The sequence below is a fragment of the Palaemon carinicauda genome, chromosome 21 (assembly GCF_036898095.1).
Source record: "Palaemon carinicauda isolate YSFRI2023 chromosome 21, ASM3689809v2, whole genome shotgun sequence".
In the NCBI taxonomy this organism is placed as follows: domain Eukaryota; kingdom Metazoa; phylum Arthropoda; class Malacostraca; order Decapoda; family Palaemonidae; genus Palaemon; species Palaemon carinicauda.
In genome coordinates, this window is record NC_090745.1 from 95,716,586 (window position 1) to 95,741,585 (window position 25,000).

The window sequence follows — 25,000 nt, forward strand, 5'->3', positions numbered from 1 at the left end:
TATATCATGCAGACAAGTATTTTATGAAAAGTAGAGGGCCTAGAACGCTAACCTGAGGAAAATCAGATATTACATTGTACTAGATATTCTTTTTATTAGTGAGTGAAGAACAAAAACTAATTTTTTTTTCAATGGTCTTTGACAAAATCCCATATAATATGCAGTGATTTTCAGCCTTCATAATCATATCATTTAATTTAAATAATGATGAATATTTCGTACATGATTAATGGTGTAAAATGTTTTTATTCTAAACAGTCAATTATTATTATTATTATTATTATTATTATTATTATTATTATTATTATTATTATTATTATTATTATTATTATTATTATTGTCGGTTATTATATTGAAAGCAAAGCATTTTTCATTATTTTGTTCAGGCATTTTGCAGCAATATACTTTGCCTTTCATTCTGTATATATATATATATATATATATGTATATATATATATATATATATTTATATATGTATATATATATAACTCTCTCTCTCTCTCTCTCTGATATATATATATATATGTATATATATAAATATTCATATATATATTTATCTATATCTCTCTCTCTCTCTCTCTCTCTCTCTCTCTCTATATATATATATATGCGTATCCACCTTAAGAGCTTTCAATACAAATGGGGTGGCTCCAAGGAAAAGACAAAACAGCGACCACTGTCACTCAAGCGCTCCAGTTGCCAACTTGTGCATGAACTTCACATGCAAGAAACTTTCACAACTTTACCCTTTTCATACGTCTTCCCACAAGGCTCATCAATACTGGTGGCTAAAATAGAAAGGATATTTATTAGCAAGTTAAACTGTCTGTTGGGTATTCACTAAGTGGAGGTGAATCTTTATTAAACCGCAATAAATAAGAGGGGATTATTTTAGTCAGGGATTTGAGTGTTGATCGAAGGTCGTTGACATTGATGCAGAGCGCCCATACGGGTGCCAAACAATGGGCGTCTCTTCTGTGGGCGTTTTTTCTTTGGTCTGGAACTACAGTGCCCACCTTCAGGTTTCTGTCTCAAGGGCTGCCGCCAGGGGTAATTGCAGAATAAGTTTGATGGTTTTTTTTTTTTTTTTTTTTTTTTTTTCGTAGATGACAGTTGACAAGGCCACTTATTTCGGCTGGAGTAATTTCAATGTGTGAATGAGGTGCGTAATTTTAAGAGGGTTAGTGATGTTTTATTTCGTAGGGGCATCATTCGATAGAGGACTTTTTGAAGTATGAGTTTGATTAATTTATTTTTTTTTCTTATTTATATTTTGGTTAGTATCGTGAATATTGGCGTGAATATATATATATATATATATATATATTTATATGTATATATATATATATATATATACATGTATATATATGCATATATATGTATGTATATATACAGTTTGTATAGATATATATATATATTTTTATATATATATATATATATATATTTATACCTATATACAGTTTGTATATATATATATATATATATAATATATATATATATATATATATATATGTATAAATAAATTTCACATAGCCTTTGTAGTTATAGAACAAGTATAGCATCTAATACTTAGTTTAATATCTCCACATTAAAGCGTAAAAGTAAATTTGTAAAAAAAAAAGTACATAAAATTAGTAACTATCTCTCTCTCTCTCTCTCTCTCTCTCTCTCTCTCTCTCGGAGTTGTAATAGACACACCATGGGCAGAATCAATATATGAAGCGGTCCAGTTATGCACGATGATTTATATGGCGTGCAGAGGTACCGGCTCTCTCTCTCTCTCTCTCTCTCTCTCTCTCTCGCTATATCTATATGATGATATTCTGTTTTTGCAATATTGCATGGACGCCGGTTGCAGTATTGATATATTGCTGTTTTTGGGAAACATATTCTGATATGCGCTGACGGTGTGCTGATCCCGTCTAGGAATGCTAGTGTGTGGTATATATATCCCACAAACAAATCATGTAAACGCGCGTGCACACTCATATACATGCACATGCGCGCGCGTGCACACACACACACACACACACATATATATATATATATATATATATTTATATCTATCTATCTATCTATCTATCTATCTATCTATATATATATATATATATGTGTGTGTGTGTGTGTGTGTGTCGTAGCCCAATGGGATATTTACGCTTCCCTCTACAGTGGCCAAGTGGTTCAATTCTCGGTTTGCGAATTTGCGCGATCGTGTTCGATTCCTAATTATCCCCCACAAGTCCACCGAGCTATAGATCAGTGAATTATGTTAGAAGCAAACGTTTAAGCTTGTAGTTTTATCCCTAAGGACTCGCTGAGATAACAAGAGACTGTATGTATGTGTGTGTGTGTGTGTATAGCGTAGGTATACAAGTAATTTTTTATTAAATGGAAATGCTTTATTCCACATAATTTCAATTATGTATCATTCAATGTACAAATGTTTTATTTGAATCTGGTTGTGATGGGAAACCAATATTTTTTTTTTTTTTTTTTTTTTTTTTTTTAGAATATTTTGTCATCTAAGAAAAATAATTTGAACGGTGAATGGAATAAATGATTCTTCAGTACTTTTAATTGAGGGGCGAAATACGAAAAAAGTAGTTTCTATGCATTTTGAGAATTGCGAGTATGCGAAACATTAACCATTTTCTGAAAAAAGGGTTGAATATAATTATCTAATTATATTGAGGTAACATGTGAAAGAATATATATATATATATATATATATACACACAGTATGTATATGTATGTATATATATATATATATATATATGTATATATATATAAGCCTTGATGTATGCCTGGATATACATTATATATGTGTTTATATATGTATAGATCAACATATGTGTGTATATATATATATAATATATATATATATATATATATATATATTTATGTGTACACATGTACACATATATACATATACATTATATAGTTTATATGTACATATATACCGTCCGATATATATATATATATATATAAACCCTGCCCGTGTGTGAGAATGAATTTTCAACATATCTGTATATATATATTTATGTGTACACATGTACACATGTATACATATACATTATATAGTTTATATGCACATATATACCGTTCGAGATATATATATATATATATATAAACCCTGCCCGTGTGTGAGAATGAATTGACAAATATTCATACTATCAAACTGAAAGTCTCACCAAGCCTAGATTTCACATCTGAATGGGAGTAGCCTAAAAGGAGAGGCCCAAACGGAAGCCAGAGCACAGCATAGGCATCGTGGCACCCTATAGTGCCGTGTTGGAGAGTGCCACCATGTTGTAGCGCACCCCGTTTAGGCACCTTTAAGGCGATCGATTGAGACATAGAGGAACGGGTGCTGTGTATGTCTGTATGTGTGTGCACCTTCGTCTGTATATGTTCGTGTGTGTTTGTATGTGTGTATATATGTATGTGAATGTGTACGAGCGGGAACTTTTTGTTTTATCTGTACGGAACGCTCATCGTGGGTCTCTCTCTCTCTCTCTTTCTCTCTCTCTCTCTCTCTCTCTCTCTCTCTCTCTCCTTATTTGAATTTTGAATAGTTTGATCGTAGAGATCAATTTCTCTCTCTCTCTCTCTCTCTCTCTCTCTCCTTATTTGAATTCTGAATAGTTAGATCGTAGAGATCAATTTCTCTCTCTCTCTCTCTCTCTCTCTCTCTCTCTCCTTATTTGAATTTTGAACAGTTTGATCGTAGAGATCAATTTCTCTCTCTCTCTCTCTCTCTCTCTCTCTCTCTCTCTCATTATTTGAATTTTGAATAGTTTGATCGTAGAGATCAATTTCTCTCTCTCTCTCTCTCTCTCTCTCTCTCTCTCTCTCATTATTTGAATTTTGAATAGTTTGATCGTAGAGATCAATTTCTCTCTCTCTCTCTCTCTCTCTCTCTCTCTCTCTCTGAGATTTTCCCTTTAATTAAATAAACGTTTTCGATAATGGTCCGAATCGCCTTCAGACGAAGGCACGTCGTCAGATCACGTTGGACGATTTATGTCGTCGACCCAGAAACAAAAAAAGTTTTTTCCAACTTTCCTCCTCCCCCAACACCTTTCATATTTTCGTTTATTCAAGGTGCTATTGCCATTGGTTGAATGCCCCACCGGCCAGTCTGAAGTTGTTGTTCATCTCCTTTAATGAAGATATGTATATATATATATATATATATATAATATATATATATATATATATATATAAAATGATCGCATATATAATATACGTATATATATATATATTATATATATATATATATATATATAAAATAATCGCATATATATAATATACATATATATTATACGTGTATATATATATATATATATGTTTATATATATACACACACACACACACACATATATATATATATATATAATTATACTTTTATATATATGTATGTATATATATAGGCTATATATTTATAATCATATATATATATGTATGTATATATATATAGCCTATATATAATCATCATAATCCAGGGCAAAGGCCTCAGACATATCCTCACATTCGCGTTTGTTTATATCTATTAATAGCAGTCCATACTCGCGAATTTTTTTATCTCTTCAATCCATCGTCTTTTCAATTATATATATATATATATACATATATATATATATATATATATATATATATATATATATATATTATATATATATATATATATATATATATAGATCGCCTAACATCTTCAACTACGAAACGTCACTTACTTTTCTCACTATGATGATTTTGTTTCTGTCACTTAATTTCTCAAATTCCTTTCTGAACTGTTGTCTTTGCATTTCATATTCTCACTATCTCATTAGGCTATTGAAGGATTTCAATTAAGTTTTGTGAATAGAACTGAAATTGCGCCAAAGAAAAGTAAATCAAAGTATTAAGGGATTTATTGGGATTATTATACTTATAAAAGATTTTTTTCCTGATACAATTTTTTTTTCCTGCTTCATGATTCTTACCAGATGCAGGATGTTTACCCTGATATAGAATTTTTTTCTTACTAAAAATTTTCCCTCGATACAGGATTTTTTTTTCCATGATACACTTTTTTTCTTGTCACAGAATTCTTTCCTCAATACAGGATTTATTTCCGGCTACCGTATCTTTTACTCCGATATAAGATTTTTTTCCCGATATAGGATTTTTTCCTGCTACAAATTTTTCCTCGATATCGATTTTTTCCCTTGATATAGATGATTTTCCTGCCACAGAATTTGTTCCTGTCACAGATTTTTCCCTAAATATCGAATGTTTCCCCCTGGTATACGATATTTTTTCCAGTGTCACCAAGAATATTCGATGGTCCTTGTTTATTTACTAATTGGTCATTATTATATATGTCTTTGCCATATCTGCCCCGAGAACAATACAGTATATTAACTGTAAAATAAAATCTTTTAAAAGTAGCAGATATATATTTTGTTTTCTGCTACAGAATCTTTTTCTCCAATACAGGATTTTTTTCCGGATGCACAATTTTTTTTTTTTTCACTTTCAGCAAGAATATTCGATGGTCCGTTTCTATTTGCTAAATGGTGATTATTACAAAATATCTGTCTTTGCTATAACTGGCATGAAAACAATACAATACGTTTATAGTAAAATAAATTCTTTTGAAAATAACAGATACTCGAATATGATCTCCAAGTGCTCTCGGGTTGTGATATTTGATCTCATGTCTATTTCTGTTGTTTCTTCCTTTATTTTATTTATTTTCTCTTTCATTTAGGCATCCAAGTTTTTTTTTGTCCCAGCTCTAAATGTTTCATTTAAAATTTTTCATGAATTTCTGAAAGTTCTTATAATCCTAATTTTGGATCATTACAAAAAAGATATAAATTTCCAATAGATTGTGTTCATTAAGTTTATAAGCAATTATTATTATTATTATTATTATTATTATTATTATTATTATTATTATTAGTTAGGCTGCAACCATAGTTGGAAGAGCAGAATGCTATAAGCCCAATGTCTCCAACAGCGAAAATAGCCTAGTGAGGAAAGGAAATAAAAAAGGTAAATAAACGATATGAGAAAAAATAAAAGATTGAAATAAAATATTTTAAAAACATTAACACCATTAAACCAGATATATCATATATAGACTGTAAAAAGACGCATGTGAGCTTGTTCAACATTAAGCATTTGCTGCAAGTTTGAACTTTTGAAGTTCTACCGATTCAACTACCTGATTAGGAAGATCATACCACAACTTGGTCACAGCTGGAATGAAACGTTTAGAATACTGTGTAGTATTGAGCCTCATGATGGAAAAGGCCTGACTATTAGGGCATAATTAATGTTTATCTCATGTTTTTAGTGAGTTATTAAATATGCCGGTATTTCATCATTAACCGGTTATGGTTATTGAAAATGTAATGATATGTGAGTTGTAACACCCAAGTGTCATGACATGAAAAATTAGCCTGTGCTTTATTATTATTATTATTATTATTATTATTATTAGTAGTAGTAGTAGTAGTAGTAGTATTATTATTGTTGTTGTTTCTCTTGCTGTTGTTATTGTTATTTCTTCATTTATTATTATTATTATTATTATTATTATTATTATTATTATTATTGTTGTTGTTTCTATTACTGTTGTTGTTATTTTTATTTCTTCATTTATTATTATTATTATTATTATTATTATTATTATTATTAATCTCTATCTCTTTCCATTTTTCCCAAACTCCATCGGCCTCGCCCGCCCACCTCCATCCTGCGTTACGCTTCCCGTCCTGCGCCCAAAACAGAGGTGATGAAGCCTGTGGGTGTGGAGGTGTGTGAGGGTTGTGGGCGCAGCATACAGGACAGATTCATCATGAGGGTGATTGACACGTCGTGGCACGAGGACTGCCTCGTGTGCTGCGTGTGCCGCGTGCAGCTGCAGCACTCGTGCTTCGCCAGAGACAACAAGATCTACTGCAAGTTGGATTATGACAGGTATGTTACATGGAGTGGCATTTACTCATTGGTGATTTGAGTTTGGTCAGGTAGGTTGAATGGAGGCAAGTTTTCTGATTGGTGATGCTTAAGTAGTTACATGTAAGCTTGTTTTCTGGTTAATAATGAACAGATTCTTAAAAGGAAGACGGTTTGCTGGTTTATAATGATCAGGTTTTTAAAAGGAAGATGGCTTGCTGGTTAATAATGAACAGGTTGTTAAAAGGATGATGGTTTTGTGGTTAATAATTAACAGGTTGTTAAATGGAGGCTGGTTTGCTGTTTGATAATGATCAAATAATTAAATGGAGGCTGGTTTGCTGGTTAACAACGATCAAGTAGTTAAATGGGCGCTGGTTTGCTGGTGAATAATGATCAAGTAGTTAAATGGAGGCTGGTTTGCTGGTTAGTAACGATCAAGTAGTTAAGTGGAGTCTGGTTTGCTGGTTAATAACGATCAAGTAGGTACATGAAAGCTGTTTTGATGGTTAATAACAATCAAGTAGTTAAATGGGGGCTGGTTTGCTGGTTAATAATGATCTGGTAGTTAAATGGAAGCTTGTTTGCTGCTTGATAAAGATCAAATAGTTAAATGGAAGCTGGTTTGCTGGTTAACGACGATCAAGTAATTAAGTGGAGTCTGGTTTGCTGGTTAATAATGATCAGATATTTACATGGAGGCTGGTTAATGACATGAGTTTAATTTTGTTCTTTGTTATTCACTGGTTATGACGTCTAGATTTGGTGCAGGTTGATTTCCTTTTCAGAATACGCATGTTTGTACAGGTTGTTTTGCTTGGTATTATATTAGACATGTTCAATGTAAGTTGTTTCCATGAAAGATTATTATTATTATTATTATTATTATTATTATTATTACAAACTAGAAAATAACCATAGTTGGAAAAGCAAGATGCTATAAGCCCAAGGGCTCCAACAGGGAAAAATAGTCCAGTGAGGAAAGGAAACAAGGAAAGAAACAAACTATAAGAGAAGTAATAAACAATGAAAATGAAATATTTTAAGAACAGTAACAACATTAAATTAGATATTTCGCATATAAACTATAAAACTTCAAAAAACAAGAGGAAGTGAAATAAGACAGAACAGCGTGTCCGAGTGTATCCTCAAGCAAGAGAACTCTAACCCAAGACAGTGGAAGACCATGGTACAGAGGCTATGGCACGACCCAAGACTTGAGAACAATCTAAAGAGTCATGATATAGGTCCTTTTCAGTTTCTATGTCTGAGTTAAGGGAGGTTGGCTCAATGGTTAAATACGTAAGTTCATCTAAATGCGAACGGAGACAAGTTAAATTGACGCAGGCTAGTTGGTACCTTTCAGATATTTTCAGTTAAACATATTTAGTGGTTTTTATAAAATCTATGCAAATTTCAGTGTATAATGCCTCATAGAAAGTTATGACAGATAAATTTAATGGTGCCTTTTTTGTTGTTTTTAATAACAGGAAATTTGATTGGAATCTATTTCACTGCTATGATTTAAGACAGGTAGATTTAGTACTGATAATAGCACTAAGTGACTTGATGAAATTTATATTCACTGGTGGCTGTTTCATTACGGTTCATGCTAAACTGGTTAATTGTAGATTAGGATTTACATATTCGATGTGGGTAATTTAATTGATGGTAATACATATTTCCAATGCAGATTTTTGTAATTAGTGTAGTTGCAGGTAGTTTCATCGTATGAAAATTTGGTAAGTGGATGTCTTGAATTTTATGTACTCGAGGAAGGGCTATTTAGACTTAGGGCATGAATGTTATTCATATCCTTTCATTGTTGAGAACAACCAAGAAAGGTTCATAATTAACCATATATTGCTAATCACAATAGCTTACTATAGTGACGATGATGTAATCCACAGGCGGTTATGGACGTTAAAGTCTAATGGCTTCATTGTACAGTTAAACATAGGAATTCCTCGCATACCTTCCTCTAAGGAAGTGTACTCTGTCATACACACACACACACATACACACACCCTTACTGCGCGGCGAGTTCCTGTGCTAAGCCCCATCCACTACTTGTGCCATCTATCTTTTTGGTTACTCGCCGCGCAGTAAGGTTGTGATAGAGTGCACTTCCTCATTGGGGTGTGCCAGAAATTCCTGTGACCAACTGTACATAAAGTCAGTAGTAAATGTGAATGGAATATGTTTGTTTTTAGCGTATAGACCATTAGATGTCAGCATTGGTAAGGGTATGAAAATTGTGAAAATGATATTTACCAAAGTTATATTTATGAATATTACAGTGAGCTATTCTAATTATGCTTACCATAGACAGTTTTACCGGTTGTATCATCAGCTATTGTAATTGTAGCTAGATCCGGCAGCATTGACAGATACCGAAGTGAATAGTAATGATGGCTTTAAATGCTATATTTAATGATGGTTAGCCTATATCAGACTGGCAGTGAGGGTTACATATAGTCTTTTTAATGAGAATAAACCATTTGGAATATAGACTTTACAAAAGATAATTTCTGTAATGATTTCGAAAAGGAATTTTATTCATTGCCATTTTATTGATAGCCACGTCGTTAATTTTAATGGCAGCTATAATTTTGCTATATCAGGCAATTTTAGTAATGGCTAGTATAGACAGAACCAATGATAGCTACACATCAGTATTCATGACAAATACGATCGGCATCAACTGCCAATCACCGGCTTCATCCAGACCCTTTCGTCACCTGTTATACAAGATACGTTTAGTGAGGATTAACGTAGATAAGGTGATCAATACTAATAACAGGTGTATTAGGAGGTTTAAGATATTGACAGCGAATCCATTTTCATATGAATCATCCCTTGAGATTATGCGTTTGTTGGAGTCATTCCATTTTTCAATAACTTTTAATTGCATACGTTATATTTGTCATAGAAGTTTAATAGATATATATAAAGATTTTAGCTCATAAAAAAGTTGTCATACGTGTTATATGTTCGTTTTCTGTTTATTCATAAACCGATTAAAAACCCAGGCCTTTAATTACTTCATAACTTAAAACATTCCACATATTACCATTCATTCGTGGCCGTGATCCTTGGACGTAAAATATCCGCTTATCTAAAGCGATTTGGAGTCCTGACGCGTTATCGTGCCCTAGCGAGTTGGCGATTACAACTAAGGAGTCTCGCCTCATCCCATTCAACTAGAGTGGTGGCTGGTCGTCTCCTCCACGTGTGTATACACGTTCATTGCGTAAGAGCCCTGTTGGTGATGAGGGATGGTTATTTATCAGTTAGGAAAAGGAGCGGTCAGACAACAAACGAACACACACACACACAAACAACACGCAAGCGGGAACATAACGGAAATGTTAACACGGCGTCCGTATCGATCTCATGCCCCAACAGGCTAATGCTGATAAGGAGCAGTGATAAACACGATAGCCCGAGAGGCGAACATGGTTCGAGAGGTACTGGAACACTGATTTTCGGTGGCGTGACATCGCGATAAGCATATCTCGAGCCTTATTTAGATTGCGGTAATTCGGTATCCTCTCTTGACTGGCGGAGTCTGCTGACCTTTTTCTCTTGCGGCTGTTTTGGCTTTTGAGACTTGGCTGGAGATGGGAAAATGGGATGCTTGGGGGTGGCAGCATCTTCGGTGTTGTGACTGCGCATGTCTGCATGATACATATGTGAACTGACAGGAAATTAAGTGTTCCAAAAAGTGTATATATATATATATATATATATATATATATATATATATATATATATATATATATGTTATTACTTGCTAAGCTACAACCCTACATGGAAAAGCAGGATGCTATAAGCCCTGGGGCTCCAACAGGGAAAATATCCCAGTAAGGAAAGGAAACAAGGAAAAATGAAATAAAATATCTTAAGAACGGTAACATTAAAATAAATATTTCCTACATAATCTATAAATACTTTAATAAAACAAGAGGAAGAGAAATTAGATAGAAGGCCGCGCCCGAGTTACCCTCAAGCAAGAGAACTCTAACCCAAGACAGTTGATATATATACATATATATATGAATATATATGTATATATATATTTATATATATATATATATGTGTGTGTGTGTGTATATATGTATATATTTGTATATATATACTGTATATATATATATATATATATATATATATATATATATATATATATATATATATATATATATATATATATATATATGTATATATACAGGTATTCAATAATCCCCTAACTGTTGAAGCTAGGAAAACCTCGTGTGTAGAAATCTTCAACTTAATTAAACCTACGAAGGAGCATCAAGCAAGATCGATTTATAACATGTTGTTAATTCGAACCTATTATTATTATTATTATTATTATTATTATTATTATTATTATTATTATTATTATTGCATTCGAAATGGGAAATTATACGGATTAGGAAATAAAAATGAAATGGCAAGAGTAAAATAAATGAATCCCTTTGATATAAAAGAAAGGAAAGAATTGTATACTATTTTATATTCTCGGCTATACATGCATTCACAGGTTTAAATACGGCGAACCTCATACTCACGTTCATTACTATGCTATTTATATTTAATCTCAATCGCGAAGGTCTACTTATTTTCAAATTAGAAAAAATTTATTCCATATTTTGTTAGATAATTCCACAGCACATCGTAAAAAAAAAAAAAAAAAATATGATCAGCGCCCAAGCCCCCCTCAATATCATGGTAGGACCAGGGAGGGCCAGGCAATGGATGCTGATAACTCAGCATGTAAACCTACCGGCTCCCCCAAACCCCCCATCCCTTGTTCACAATGATGGTGAGGTTGCAGACACTATCAGAAACTATCGAGCTTGAGTGGGTCTTGAACTCCTGTCGAAGAGATTGCGAGGCAGCGATGTTTCCAAAATGCTTTCATGAGAATGTCCTCGAAGATCTACTGTATTTTGCCTTCTTATTGCATTTACTTATACCAAAATTCTTAATTGCCCAGTATTACAGTAATCGCTATATATCTTTAGAATTAAAAAAACTCCCTTGCATATTTCTGACGGAAATTCCACAGTACATCGTAAACAGAATGTAAAGTTTCATGACAACGTTTTGCATGGAAAGTAACAACTTACATGTCGTATGTTGGGGTCGTCAGCCGCCGACCTGCGGTTGGAGGATCCCAGCTTTAAAGTATTTAGCTTCCATTTTCATTTCAATTACAACTGAATACCGAAATTAACTGCAATTTATGAATGTTATTCGATATCTATTGCCACGGAAAATTAACCGAATTATTTTTTTTATCGTATATGAACAAGAGCTGAAAGTTTCAGCCGCACTCTAAATGGTGGAATTTGTTGGTCTGTGTTGCTATTTTTTCGTCTAATCTGCCGGCATTTTCATGGGAGGATGTTAGGCTTTGGGATTTGCTCTTGCGTTGCCAGCTCTCTCATCGAGTATATTTAAGAATTGGGAATTGTAGGAATTAACTTTAATAGAGAATACCTTATCAACTCACGATTTACTGATGACAGTTCTATTTAGTGAGTTATGAGAGGAAATGCAAAAGATGGTAGAAGATACGAATAGAGAATGCAGAAATGTAGGACTGGTAATGAATATAAGTAAAACTTGGATAATGTTACATGAAAATGCAAAGAGGCATCCAATAACGGTTATGGACGAACCTCTAGGGATTGTTAATAAATACAGTACGTACTGAGGTCAGACAGTAAATGTTTCCCAAGACATGAAACGTGAATTAAAAAAACGATAAGCATGGGATGGAAAGCTTTTGGAATTATGAGATTATGAAAAGTAAAATGCCCCTTTCTCTAAAAAGAAAAGTACTGTATTTAATCAGATAGTCCTACCAGTATTAACTTACGATGTATACGTTTACGCTCAACTAACATTTGAACGTCAATTTCAGGTATAACTCAAAACACTATTGTATTTTTTGTGCCCTTTGGAAGGATTTAAAAAAAGCGAGATTGTAAGCCTCTTATAACATCATGTTAAAACAAGAATTTGTCATTTTATAGGCGGGAAAGATCGTTTATAATAATAATAGTAATTATTACCTTAGTGATGAAAATAATATTTAAATTTGATTTTTGAAAACCACAATTAGATACTAAATATATAAAAGTTATAAATTGAGAATGAATTTGCCTTTTGGGAAGATTCCATGGCCTTTTTTGTGTGGATATCTTTCTTAGGAAGATTTCACGGCTTTTGTGTGAATATCTTGTCTACCTCTGATACCAAACAAGATAAGGATCTGATTTTTGTGAGAATACTGTTGTCAGTAACGTATGTATGTATGTATGTATGTATGTATGTATGTATTCAAATTTCCTTCCTTTGTTCATCAGTCAAAGATCCCTCGCTCTCTCTCTCTCTCTCTCTCTCTCTCTCTCTCTCTCTCTCTCTCTCTCTCTCTCTCTCTCTCAGTGTCTCTGTTCTCCCTCTTGCAATTCATCTTATCTTTCTTAGCCTTCTCTCTCTTCCTCTTGACCGCAAAATGAGGGTGCTTAAGGCTGACCAAATATGCCCTCCCCACGCAAGGCCCAAACTGGTGTTGGTTTAGCTCGTGTCTGTCTGTTTATGTATTTTGCTTTGACGGGACGTGCGATGCGCTCTGTATATATGGGACATGTGGTGGAACAGTGTTATTTTCTTTCGGTTTCTATTTCAATTTAATGTTCAAATTTTAATGTGTTGACCAAAATTTTATGTTTTCGATTTCATTTTTGTTAGGTTGAATTTGAGACATATAGGAAAACCTATTTATTAGTTGCGTCCCTGTTTAGTGGTGTTACCAACTATGGTCTTATATTATAAGTTACCATTGATAAGGCCAGGTATTTTGCGTGCCTGTGTGACTGTCTTCGTTTGATTTTAAATACGCCATAACTTATTGTATTATTTTACGCAAAACTAACTTTTGTCATAAATGATATTACTTCACTTCTGAGAATCAGTAAGATAAAAATTAATTTGTCATTTTTCCCATTTCCGTTCTTTATCATCGAGATATTGACCTTGTCCTTTTGAAAATGGTTAAATTTTCCTTTGTTTATTTACATGGGTTATCAATTACGTTGAGATCCTTGGTTCTTATTTGTCTCTTTTATCAGTCCATCAATGAAGTTGTACGGAAGTAATAAGTTCAGCCGTGGTTGTGTGTTCAATTTGTGCATAACAATGAGATGTATCGGAAAGAAGGAGGAGAGTGTTTGTTGGTTAGGGAGGAATTGGCTTGATTTCAGAATGGGCCGATATGTTAGGCGGATCAAGACGTATTTTATTGTGTGTATATATACTGTATGTGTATATATATACACACACCCACACACACATATATATGTATATATTTCTATAAATATACACATATATTTATTCTTGTATTCTGTATATGTATGCATGCATATCTATACATAACTATATATATATATATATATATATATATATATATATATATATATATATATATATATATGTGTGTGTGTGCGTGTGTTTATACATGTATATTGTGTATATATATATATATATACATATATATATATATATATATATATATATACATGCTTTGTTCCAGTAGAATAGAAATATTTCACGTACTTGACGAAAGAGATAAATAGTTCATATGAATTACTGTCAGCAGTGATTGGACATTAAAGCTGTGAAAATCTTGCTTGAGTAATTTCGATATATTTGTGATCCAAATTCATTATTCGTTTGAATGAATTATAAATAGGCATTCGTGAATGACTTTTGGCTGTTAATGAATAATAATGGTATTTTTCGTGTGTTCATCTTCCGTGGATGTTGAATTTTGGGTAGGATGTTATGCCATCGTTAACACATCGTATTTAATGTTTGACTAGTGCTTAAGGAAGTGTGTGTGTATGTATAGCTGAGAGAGAGAGAGAGAGAGAGAGAGAGAGAGAGAGAGAGAGAGAGAGAGAGAGAGAGAGAGAGAGAGAGAGAGAGTACGAGTACACTTAAAAACTTGCATTAAAAAGCTGTAAATCTCTGGCAACATTTATACCAGGATTTTTACCCTTTTTAGAACGGATGTAATGACGTAAATGAGTGATATTACGGTCACCAACCCGTAAAAGACAATAACAAATTAAAGTAAAATTACGGTCGCCTGTATTTTACTGAAATACGGTCAAGAACAGTATATTTTTACGGAGAATTTCGTATTAAAATTACGGTTTTTTTCCTAACAGTGTCGCCAAAATAATTTGTTGTTAGAAATACCTTTCCAATATTAATTTAATATGATGAATATTGCTTGTTACCCTTTTCATACCATATGTTTTAGTTGATTTTATAATTTTTCGATGTATTGGTTGTTCTTCCCGTGTGCATTTTTGATAGACCACAATAATTTTCTTATGGGATTCACTTCAAGAGTCGTTATAGTGTATTTACCAACTGTTCAAAAAAAAAAAAAATAAGAATAAAAATATAATATTCACGATTAAGTGGACAGCATGGCTAAAATTTCTCCAAAGTCACCTGCATTTCGATTATTTTTTTAATCTTATTTTTTCAAATCTGAAAATTTACTTTGCTTATATTTGCAATTTGATTAAATTTATTGTTTATATCTGTTCGTGCGATTTATCCCCGCAACGATTAATTATTTGCATGTATATTTAAGGAAAATTCGACCAGAGTATCTTGATAATAGATTAAAAAACTTCCTTTTTATAGAGAAATAAAACAGCTTCTAGCCATTCGCTAGTCATTGGCAAATTCCGGGAAACCAGATAATAGGAAGCAGAGTTGTTTATAGCTTCCTTATAATACTAAGAGATGTTGTACACTACATTCAAGTTTTATGGCTGGAAGGCCTTTCCGGTCCCAGTTCCAGGGCATGTGGGCCAAACAATGTAATTGAAGGCATAAATGAACAAATAGATAGATAAACAGAGATTTAACATTTCAGCTTAATTTTTTTATACTGAAAATTAATTGCATTTTGTATCCCTCCAACGAAGATGGCATTTTGACTGAATGTGTTTTTGTTTATAGAATATTATTAGTACAATCGAACGGAATTTGATGAATATCAAGAGGTCTTTTATTCAGATGACTATCAAACCAAGAGTTCACAAATTATGTAGCCGTAATAATAATGGGATTTCTTCCTAGATCTGATGATCTTCAGTCACCAGTGTGGGCGAGTGCTAAGCTTTCGTTACAAGAATATGTTAAACTCAGGTGATATGGTAATTTATTAAACTCCTCCAGAGGGTTTACATTAAAAGTGGGTTCTGAATTGACGATTTATTTCAGTGAGGCTATGTGATGAATATACTAGCTATTTTTATAGATATTTATTCACGTATGCACACAAACACGCAATGTTAGGATTTTTATCAGTTTACGTGCTTGATTTCCCTTTAAAGGATTTTACCTTTTGGAGACAACGGAATTAATTATTTTGGCAATCGTCATTTCTCAGTAATTAAATCAAATACAGAAATTTAATGTATTTTGACCCAAGACATTAAAAGGCAGTTGTTCTTAATACTAATATTACGTGTTTGAAATATCAAGTTGATGACATTTAAAGGTCGCTCATGAATGGCAGACAAGGGACAGTGACAATGCCTTAGCTAGTAGGATAATGCCCTAGAGACTGATCTTAAATACATATGATCAACGCCCAAGCCCTCTCCACCCAAGCGAGGACCAGGAAAGGTCAGGCAATGGCTGCTGATGACTCAGCAGGTAGACATATAAGCTCCTCCCCCATCCTTAGCTCACAATTATGGTAAGGTTACAGACACTACTAAAAACTATCGAGGTAAAGTGGGACTCAAACCCCAGGCTGGGAGATCATCAGGCAAGGATGTTTCCAATATACAAACACAACCTGTAATCAATTTCAAATCCGTGAAATCTTAGAGTAATTCATGTATTTTGTATTGTTAGAGAAAGTGTCCATGACAAGAAAAAATCTAGAGAACGGTCTCAAAAAAAAAAAAAAAAAAAAAAAAAAAAAAAAAAAAAAAAAAAATCCACACACATCCGAACCTAACACCACCCAAGCTTCATCTGTTGAGTAATAATGATCATGATATTGATCACATGTACATTATGGCTGGCGATGAAAATGATAACAAACGCCAAGTGACGCCATTGAAGCCAGGGTATGAGTGATGGCGCCATTTGTAAAGGGCGGCTCTTCCTCGACATAGATCAAAGCGGAGACTCTCATAGATTATAGAAGTTATCGTCAATAGATTCAGAGAAGATGAGGCTGTCGATAGATCATGATGAGAACCGATCGCCTTAAATCCTGCATATTGATGCTGTTTTGCAAGTGTCTGTCGGGAATAGAATATAATTTACAATACTACTCGGTATTCGAGAAGTTTTATTCCAGCTTTGACCAAGTGTGTGGAATGATCTTCCATAGTTGAATCGGCGGAACTTCAAAAGTTCAAACTTGCATCAAATATTTATGAGTTGAACAAGCTGACATAAGTCTTTTTATAGTTTTTTATGAAATGTCCTTTTTATATTGATACTGTTCTTAGAATACGATATTTTAATTTTTCATTACTTCTCGTTGTTTGTTTATTTTCTTATTTCCATTCCTATTTTTCCTGTTGAAGTCCTTGGACGGATATCATCCTGCTTTTCCAATTAGGGTTGTAGCTTTGCTAATAATAATAAAGTAGAATCCGTCCAAAGGTTAACATTATGTTGAAAATGCCTTGTAACTAACGTTTTGGTAGGGGGCATACCTATTACATTATAGATTGTCGTATAAATAACGCTTGGATGGAAAATATACGTCGTATTATGATGTGTAAAGTTTTCATGTAAAATAATGGCCTTATAATCAAGTGCTCAAAATGACGTTAAGATTATGATCCTGGAGTAGGTATAAATTTTCTCGTAATTTAAAATGCTATAAAACTAATTTTAACCGGAAATTTTCAGTAAAAAATAACTGTTCTCAGCCATATTTCAGTAAAATACAGGCGACCGTAATTTTTACCTTACTTTGTTAATATCCTTCAAGTGTTTGTGACCGTAATATCGTTCCTTTAAGTCAATTATCCATTTTAGAATGGTAATGCCTGGCAACATTTATTCAAGTATTTTTACCGCCTCTTTTTTGCGGTATTTTTTTAAAGTGTATTTTTGGTTTATGCAAATATCCATATAACAAAAAATAGTACATGTAAATGTGTTCACTATTAGATGTTGGTCTGTATCAGCAAATTATATTAAGTAAAATAGTATGTAAATTATGTTAACAATGTCATAGCTTGAGGAACGCGGTCACATTCCTTTCAGCCTGGTGAATTTGGGGAAACACTGATTTTTGCTTGTGGATGACAACTGAGGTTATCAGGTTTTCATAACAAATGATAAAAGCAGCAGATTATGATTTTAGTTTTAATCATTTTTAATGGAACTATATACTTGCTTACCGTCCCTGACTTGTGAACGCCAGACTGGGGTTCGAGTCCCGCTCAAACTCGTTAGTTCTTTTGGTCGCTGCAACCTCATCATCCTTGTGACCTAAGGATTGGGGGGGGGGAGGGGGTTTAGGGGAGCCTATAGGTCTATCTGCTGAGTCATCAGCAGCCATTGCATTGCCCTCGTTGGTCCTAGCTTGGGTGGAAAGGGGCTTGGGAGCTGGTCATATGTATATGTAGTCAGTCTCTAGGGCATTGTCCTGCTTGATAGGGCAATCTCAATGTCCCTTGTCCCGGCCATTCACGAGTGGCCTTTAAACCTTTAAACCTAGCATTTACGAGCCTCTCTTGATACAAGGTCAACTAAATAGTTAGCTTAATCTAACAACAGCACAAGAAGTTTTCACAGATTAGAATGACTAGATGCGGGAAATAAAAACGAGTAACAAGAAGTCACAGATGATAATATCAATCATTTATTGTGTCTGTGAAAATGCTGTAGCCTAAATGACAAGTAAGTAGAGTCATTTTAAAATATTCTTCACCAGCTGCCAATAGATCCTGATATCAGTGGTTCAATTCAGACTTCCATTTCTTGGATTAGACGTTTCTCATAACGTCAACTAAGGTCGAGTGTCACCCTAGCAACGGAAAACTTCCAATCCTGATTTCAAAAAGTGTCTCGTGACAAAGATTAGAAGAAAATCAATATATAAAGCTTAAAATCGTTAAATAAGAATATGGAAGGCTGTTCTTTTAAAGCAGCAGCAATAATAATAATAATAATAATAATAATAATAATAATAATAATAATAATAATAATAATAATAATAATAATAGGCTTAAAATAATAATAATAATAATGATAATAATAGTAGTAATAATAATAATAATAATAATAATGATAATAACAACAAAAACGGATTTTAAAAAGTGTCTCGTGACAAAGATTAGAAGAAAATCAATATATAAAACTTAAAATCGTTAAATAAGAATATGGAAGGCTGTTCTTTTAAAGCAGCAGCAATAATAATAATAATAATAATAATAATAATAATAATAACTTTAAATTAACTATAATAATTACTGCAATTCCAATAGAAGTTATTAATGTCATTATTAATAGAGTAACCCCAGAGACGACAAAAAAAACACTTTCTACCAAACTTCGAAGATTGGAAACAATGAGAAATATTTCTACCGACAACCTTCCTTGTTTTAAAAAAATCCAATAATGGCATCCCTTGATGTTCCGGGTGGGGGAACTTATCCATGTTTTTTACACTTCTATTCTATCACTGGTTACGGTAGTGATTAATTGATTGATTGCTTTTAAGTTTTCCGGAATCCTGACATCAAAAGTCATTGAGCCCGATATAATTTATTATACATAAAGAATAAAAGAATATTCAATTAAAACATAAAAGCAAAGATGTCATTATTAAAGTTAAACAGATTTCAGAAGACCTGCTTCTGAAGTAAAGCTTAAAGTACCGCTAGCTTAGTACGACACATCATGTCCAAGAATCTTGGCAAGGATGAGCCTGCCATCCTCACCTCGAGCCTCAAACAGACATCTATTGTTTAAGTTGCTATAATTGGGGCATTCGGTTAACAAATGCCTCACTGTTAAGGGTACCAAACAGTCGTCGGAATGAGGTTGGTGTGTTACGATAGTGAATTATTGTAGGATTGAATTGATGGATTCAATAAGGTCTCTGCTACAAACACGATATGACGCTTTGGAAACTGGATCTCTTCGGAGTTGCAGCGTTATTGCATTTTTTACTGAGAGAGAGAGAGAGAGAGAGAGAGAGAGAGAGAGAGAGAGAGAGAGAGATAGAGAGAGAGCATTTTTTGAAATCCTACATTGAAAGCTTTCTTTTTTAAGTACATGAAAATATATGATCAAGTAATATTTGTCTAGATCCGTCATAATTTATTCCATTAGTTGAAAAATAATTATTGGTGGTATAATTTTAGTGTCCCATCCTCGATAAGGTTATGAAAGTTATTGTACACGTACTTATGTATGCATGACTGTACACACACATACATATATATATATATATATATACATATATATACACACATATATATGTATATATAAATATATATATATATATATATATATATCCATCCATATCTCTCTCTCTCTCTCTCTCTCTCTCTCTCTCTCTCTATATATATATATATACAACATATATATATATATATATATATACATATATACATAAATGAATCTGGTGCGATTACGAATCGGTAATCTAAACGCAAAATATATTTATCCGTAAACCTTATCGTTTTGTCTTTATATATTACTTTCATTTGATAAACGCACCGATAATCCCATTCAATATCTACCATAGACGCGAAATCGTAAGAAAAATCTCTCACTCTCTCTTTCCGTGCCCTCCTCTCCCACTCCCTCTCCCTCCCCCTTTCTCTCCCCCCCCCCTACCCTCTCCCTTCCCCCACCCAGTCTGGGCAGCCAGCTGTCACCACGAGAGCACGTGGCCAGGCAGGGAAGCACAGCTCAAGCTGCCGCCGAAGGTTTATATGTGGGGATTTCCCCTCACAAGCTGTGATGATGCTGTTCTGGCCTTCAGGGTCTGACCTGACAGATCGCATGGGGGTGAGACTCTCTCGATCAGCTGTATCTTAGGAAAAATGGAAAAAAGATATACATACAGTATATATATATATATATATATATATGTATATATATATATATATGTATGTATGTATGTATACATACATACATACATACATACATATATATATATATATATATATATAATATATATATAAGTGTATGTATATGTGTGCATATACTGTATATGTTTAAAGATAGATAGATAGTTGAATAAATGGATAGATATTCATTCAAAGACAAATATAGATCGACAGAGATAGCATAAGAGTGATTATGAATTTGCTCAACTTTTACTGACTAAGTTTTCTTAAATTTGTGTAAAGGAACTCATTCACAGGTGTACAATTAACACAATAGAAGCATGTTCCGAATATGTTCCGTTCTTTTTGTGTTTTGTATAACTGTCGTAATTCTCTAGAGTGACGAGTTAACTGCTTAGCTTTTTTTTCATCTCTTATAATTTTAAACAAATACCAACTTAACGTATGAAGGTTGTAAACCTATTATTATTATTATTATTATTATTATTATTATTATTATTATTATTATTATTATTATTATTATTATTATTATTATTATTATTTTTATTTTAATAGTAATAATAATAACAATAATAATAATAATAATAATAATAATAATAATAATAATAATAATACTAATATTATTATATTTTAATTATTATTATTATTATTAATAATAATAATAATAATAATAATAATGATAATAATAATAATAATAATATATTTTAGTTATTAATAATAATAATAATAATAATAATAATAATATTATTTGCATTATTATTATTATTATTATTATTATTTGCATTACAGTATTATTATTATTATTATTATTATTATTATTATTATTATTGTTATTATTATACTATTATTAAATATATCATGCAGAATGTTTATAGGTAGTAGGTTGGCAAGAGCACCAGCCACCTGTTGAGATACTACCGCTAGAGAGTTATCGGGTCCTTTAACTGGACAGACAGTACATTGTATCCCTCTTTATGGGTACGGCCTATTTTATCTTTTCCTACACATACACTGAATAGTCTGGCCTATTCTTTACATATTCTCCTCTGTCCTCATAAATCCGACAACACTTAGATTACCATACTATTCTTCTCAAAAAGTTAACAACTGCCTTGTACTTGATCATTGGCTACTTCCCTCTTGGTAAGAATAGAAAAAGCTCTTTAGCTGTGGTAAGCAGCTCTTCTAGGAGAACGGCAATCCAAAATTTAACCCTTGCTCTTTAGTCTTGGGTAGTGCCATAGCCTCTGTACCATGGTCTTCCACTCTCTTGGGTTAGAGTTGTCTTCCTTGTCTTGTTTCTCTTGCTCTTGGTTTTTTTTAAGTTTTTATAATTTATATATGAAAGATTTATTTTAATGTTACAGCTATTAAGATATTTTATTTTAATTGTTAATAATTTCTCTTGTAATTTATTTATTTCCTTATTTCCTGTCCTCAATGGGCTATTTTCCCTGCTAGAGACCTTTGGCTTATAACATCCTGCTTTTATAACTTGGGTTGTAGCCTGGCTAGTAATAATAATGATAATAATTCGAAGATCAAATTATGCCAATAAAATAACCAGGTAAAATGTGTATTTAGCTGTCAATTATTTGATAAATCAATTAATTTTACATTAAATATTATGTATTTTCTTTGTATAAATGACATTAAATGATGAGTTTCTTCTCAAATGTTGAAATTTTTCTGTCATTAACTTTAATTACTGTGTTTCCACACACCACTGCACCACTTCTGTTTGTTTTGTGGGGTAAACGGTTCTTGAGGAACATTGGTGAAACTCTGCATTGGACGTGTCCACCAGAGGGATTATTAACTTTTCTCCCCGAGGAAGCAATTTCACCCAGTATTTTTCTATTAATGGTTACCATTTTTTTGGGAAAAAAAATAAATTTGGTGATCGTTTTGCCTATATTCCATTCATGATAACTACCAGATATTTACAAAAGGTATTTATCCGAATAAGGTAATTTGTTTTCTGTTGATTTACCTTGGCGGAAGTATACTTTTTCTGCGTCTATGTAGCGGTTTCTGGCAGACTGAACGGCCCATGTTCGACTCCAGGACCGGACGGGGAGGGACGAATGGGCACCTTATTCGAAAGCCAGCATAGCTCTCTTTACCTAACCAGTGCATTGAGCTCCTTGTTAGTCAACCGCTGTGGGTCGAAGCTAGTGCGTTGATAAAAGGATAGATGAAGAGAGAAACGAACATTTCAAGACGTTTATGTGACTGACAAAAATGTATATTCTCGAAATAGGAAGACCTTGTTATCTAAGTAAACTTCACCCTACGGGGCTAAAACCTTAATAAGATACACTCTCTTTCCCTAGTGTTTATTATTAATATTATTATTACTAGCCAAGCTACAACCCTAGTTGGAAAAGCAAGATACTATAAGCCCTAAGACTCCAAGAGGGAAAAATAGCCCAGTTAGGAAAGAAAATAAGGAAATAAATAAACGATGAGAAAAAATTAACAATAAATTATTCTAAAAACATCAACAACGTCAAAACAGATATATCATATATAAACTATAAAAATTCTTATGTCAGCCTGTTCAACATAAAAACATTTGCTGCAAGTTTGAACTTTTGATGTTCTACTGATTCAACTACCAGATTAGGAAGATCATTCCACAACTTGGTCACAGCTGGAATAAAACGTCTAGAGTACTGTGTAATATTGAGTCTTCAATATTCTCTGCAACACTCCCTGTTAAAATCATGTTTCTTATTCATCTTAATCCTCGTTTTTCTTAAGGCGTTCTTAACAAAGATAGTGGGGATGCTCTACTATTTTCTTCTTTGACTTCATATACTGATTTCCTTCTTTTTATGTCGTTGGCCTCAATTCCCTTAGAATGGTGATGGCTTCGATTCTATCCCATTTTATCAGAACTTTGTTGTGTAAGTTCATGTTCAAGAGTGATAGTCTGGGTAACTTTGCGTGTCATTATTATTATTATTATCATTATTATTATTATTATTATTATTATTATTATTATTATTATTATTTGTTATCATCATGATTATCATGGTCATTATTAGATGATGATGACGATGATGATGATAATTATTATTATTATTATTATTATTATTATTATTATTATTATTATTATTATTATCATTTGTAACTGACTGCACTAATATGCATACGAGCAATGATACAGAACGAAAACTAGAAAAACTTCCATATATCCGCCAACCAGATTACTTTATTGGAACGGGCATGACTGTCTAAAGCTACCTTGGTCATTTGGAGTCTGCAATAGTACATGTGCTTTTTGAACAATTCCTAACGTAGTAATTATATGGTAAGTAAACGGAAAAATAATCATGCATAGCCATTTATATAATACAATAGCCATACACTTAAAAAAAAAAACATCCATGCCATAGGATTCTTATAATAAAACTACCTCTCCGTTCTCCCTATTTCTCGGAGCCTTTCCATCAGCCAGACATACCTTACAAACCTTGGTGAGTTACGTAACTTTCATCGAGAATTAAACTAAAAACAAGAGGTTAAACCTTATATCCATGATCCAACTTTGCAATAAATACGGTATTTGGTGTGTGAGTCCACGTGGGCATGGAAAGATTCTTAGATGTCATAAAATGCAAGGATGGGTCAGGATTAATCCTGGGAGGAGTAATTCCCACAGTAAACTGTGTACATAAGTAACCTATCTTGGACACCTCCTGTAGAACACACATAGTTTCCTTCTCCATTTTATTTAACATTGATCTCGTAGTTCGTATACCCTCTCTCTCTCTCTCTCTCTCTCTCTCTCTCTCTCTCTCTCTCATATTTAATTCAAGCAATTTGGACAGGATTTTCATATAGGGATTCTAATTTACATGTATACAGGCAGTTCGGCC

The 25,000-nt window shown here is 32.8% G+C and overlaps 1 protein-coding gene across 2 annotated transcripts in view; it reads left to right on the plus strand.

Annotated features, from left to right (window-relative positions):
• LOC137615333 (LIM homeobox transcription factor 1-beta-like) overlaps positions 1–25,000 on the plus strand; it is a 135,098-nt gene that overhangs the window by 44,300 nt on the left and 65,798 nt on the right. For both annotated transcript variants that reach the window (XM_068345130.1, XM_068345131.1), the window contains exon 2: positions 6,783–6,972. In XM_068345130.1, the coding sequence (XP_068201231.1) occupies positions 6,783–6,972 (190 nt within the window). The remainder of the gene's footprint in view (positions 1–6,782; positions 6,973–25,000) is intronic.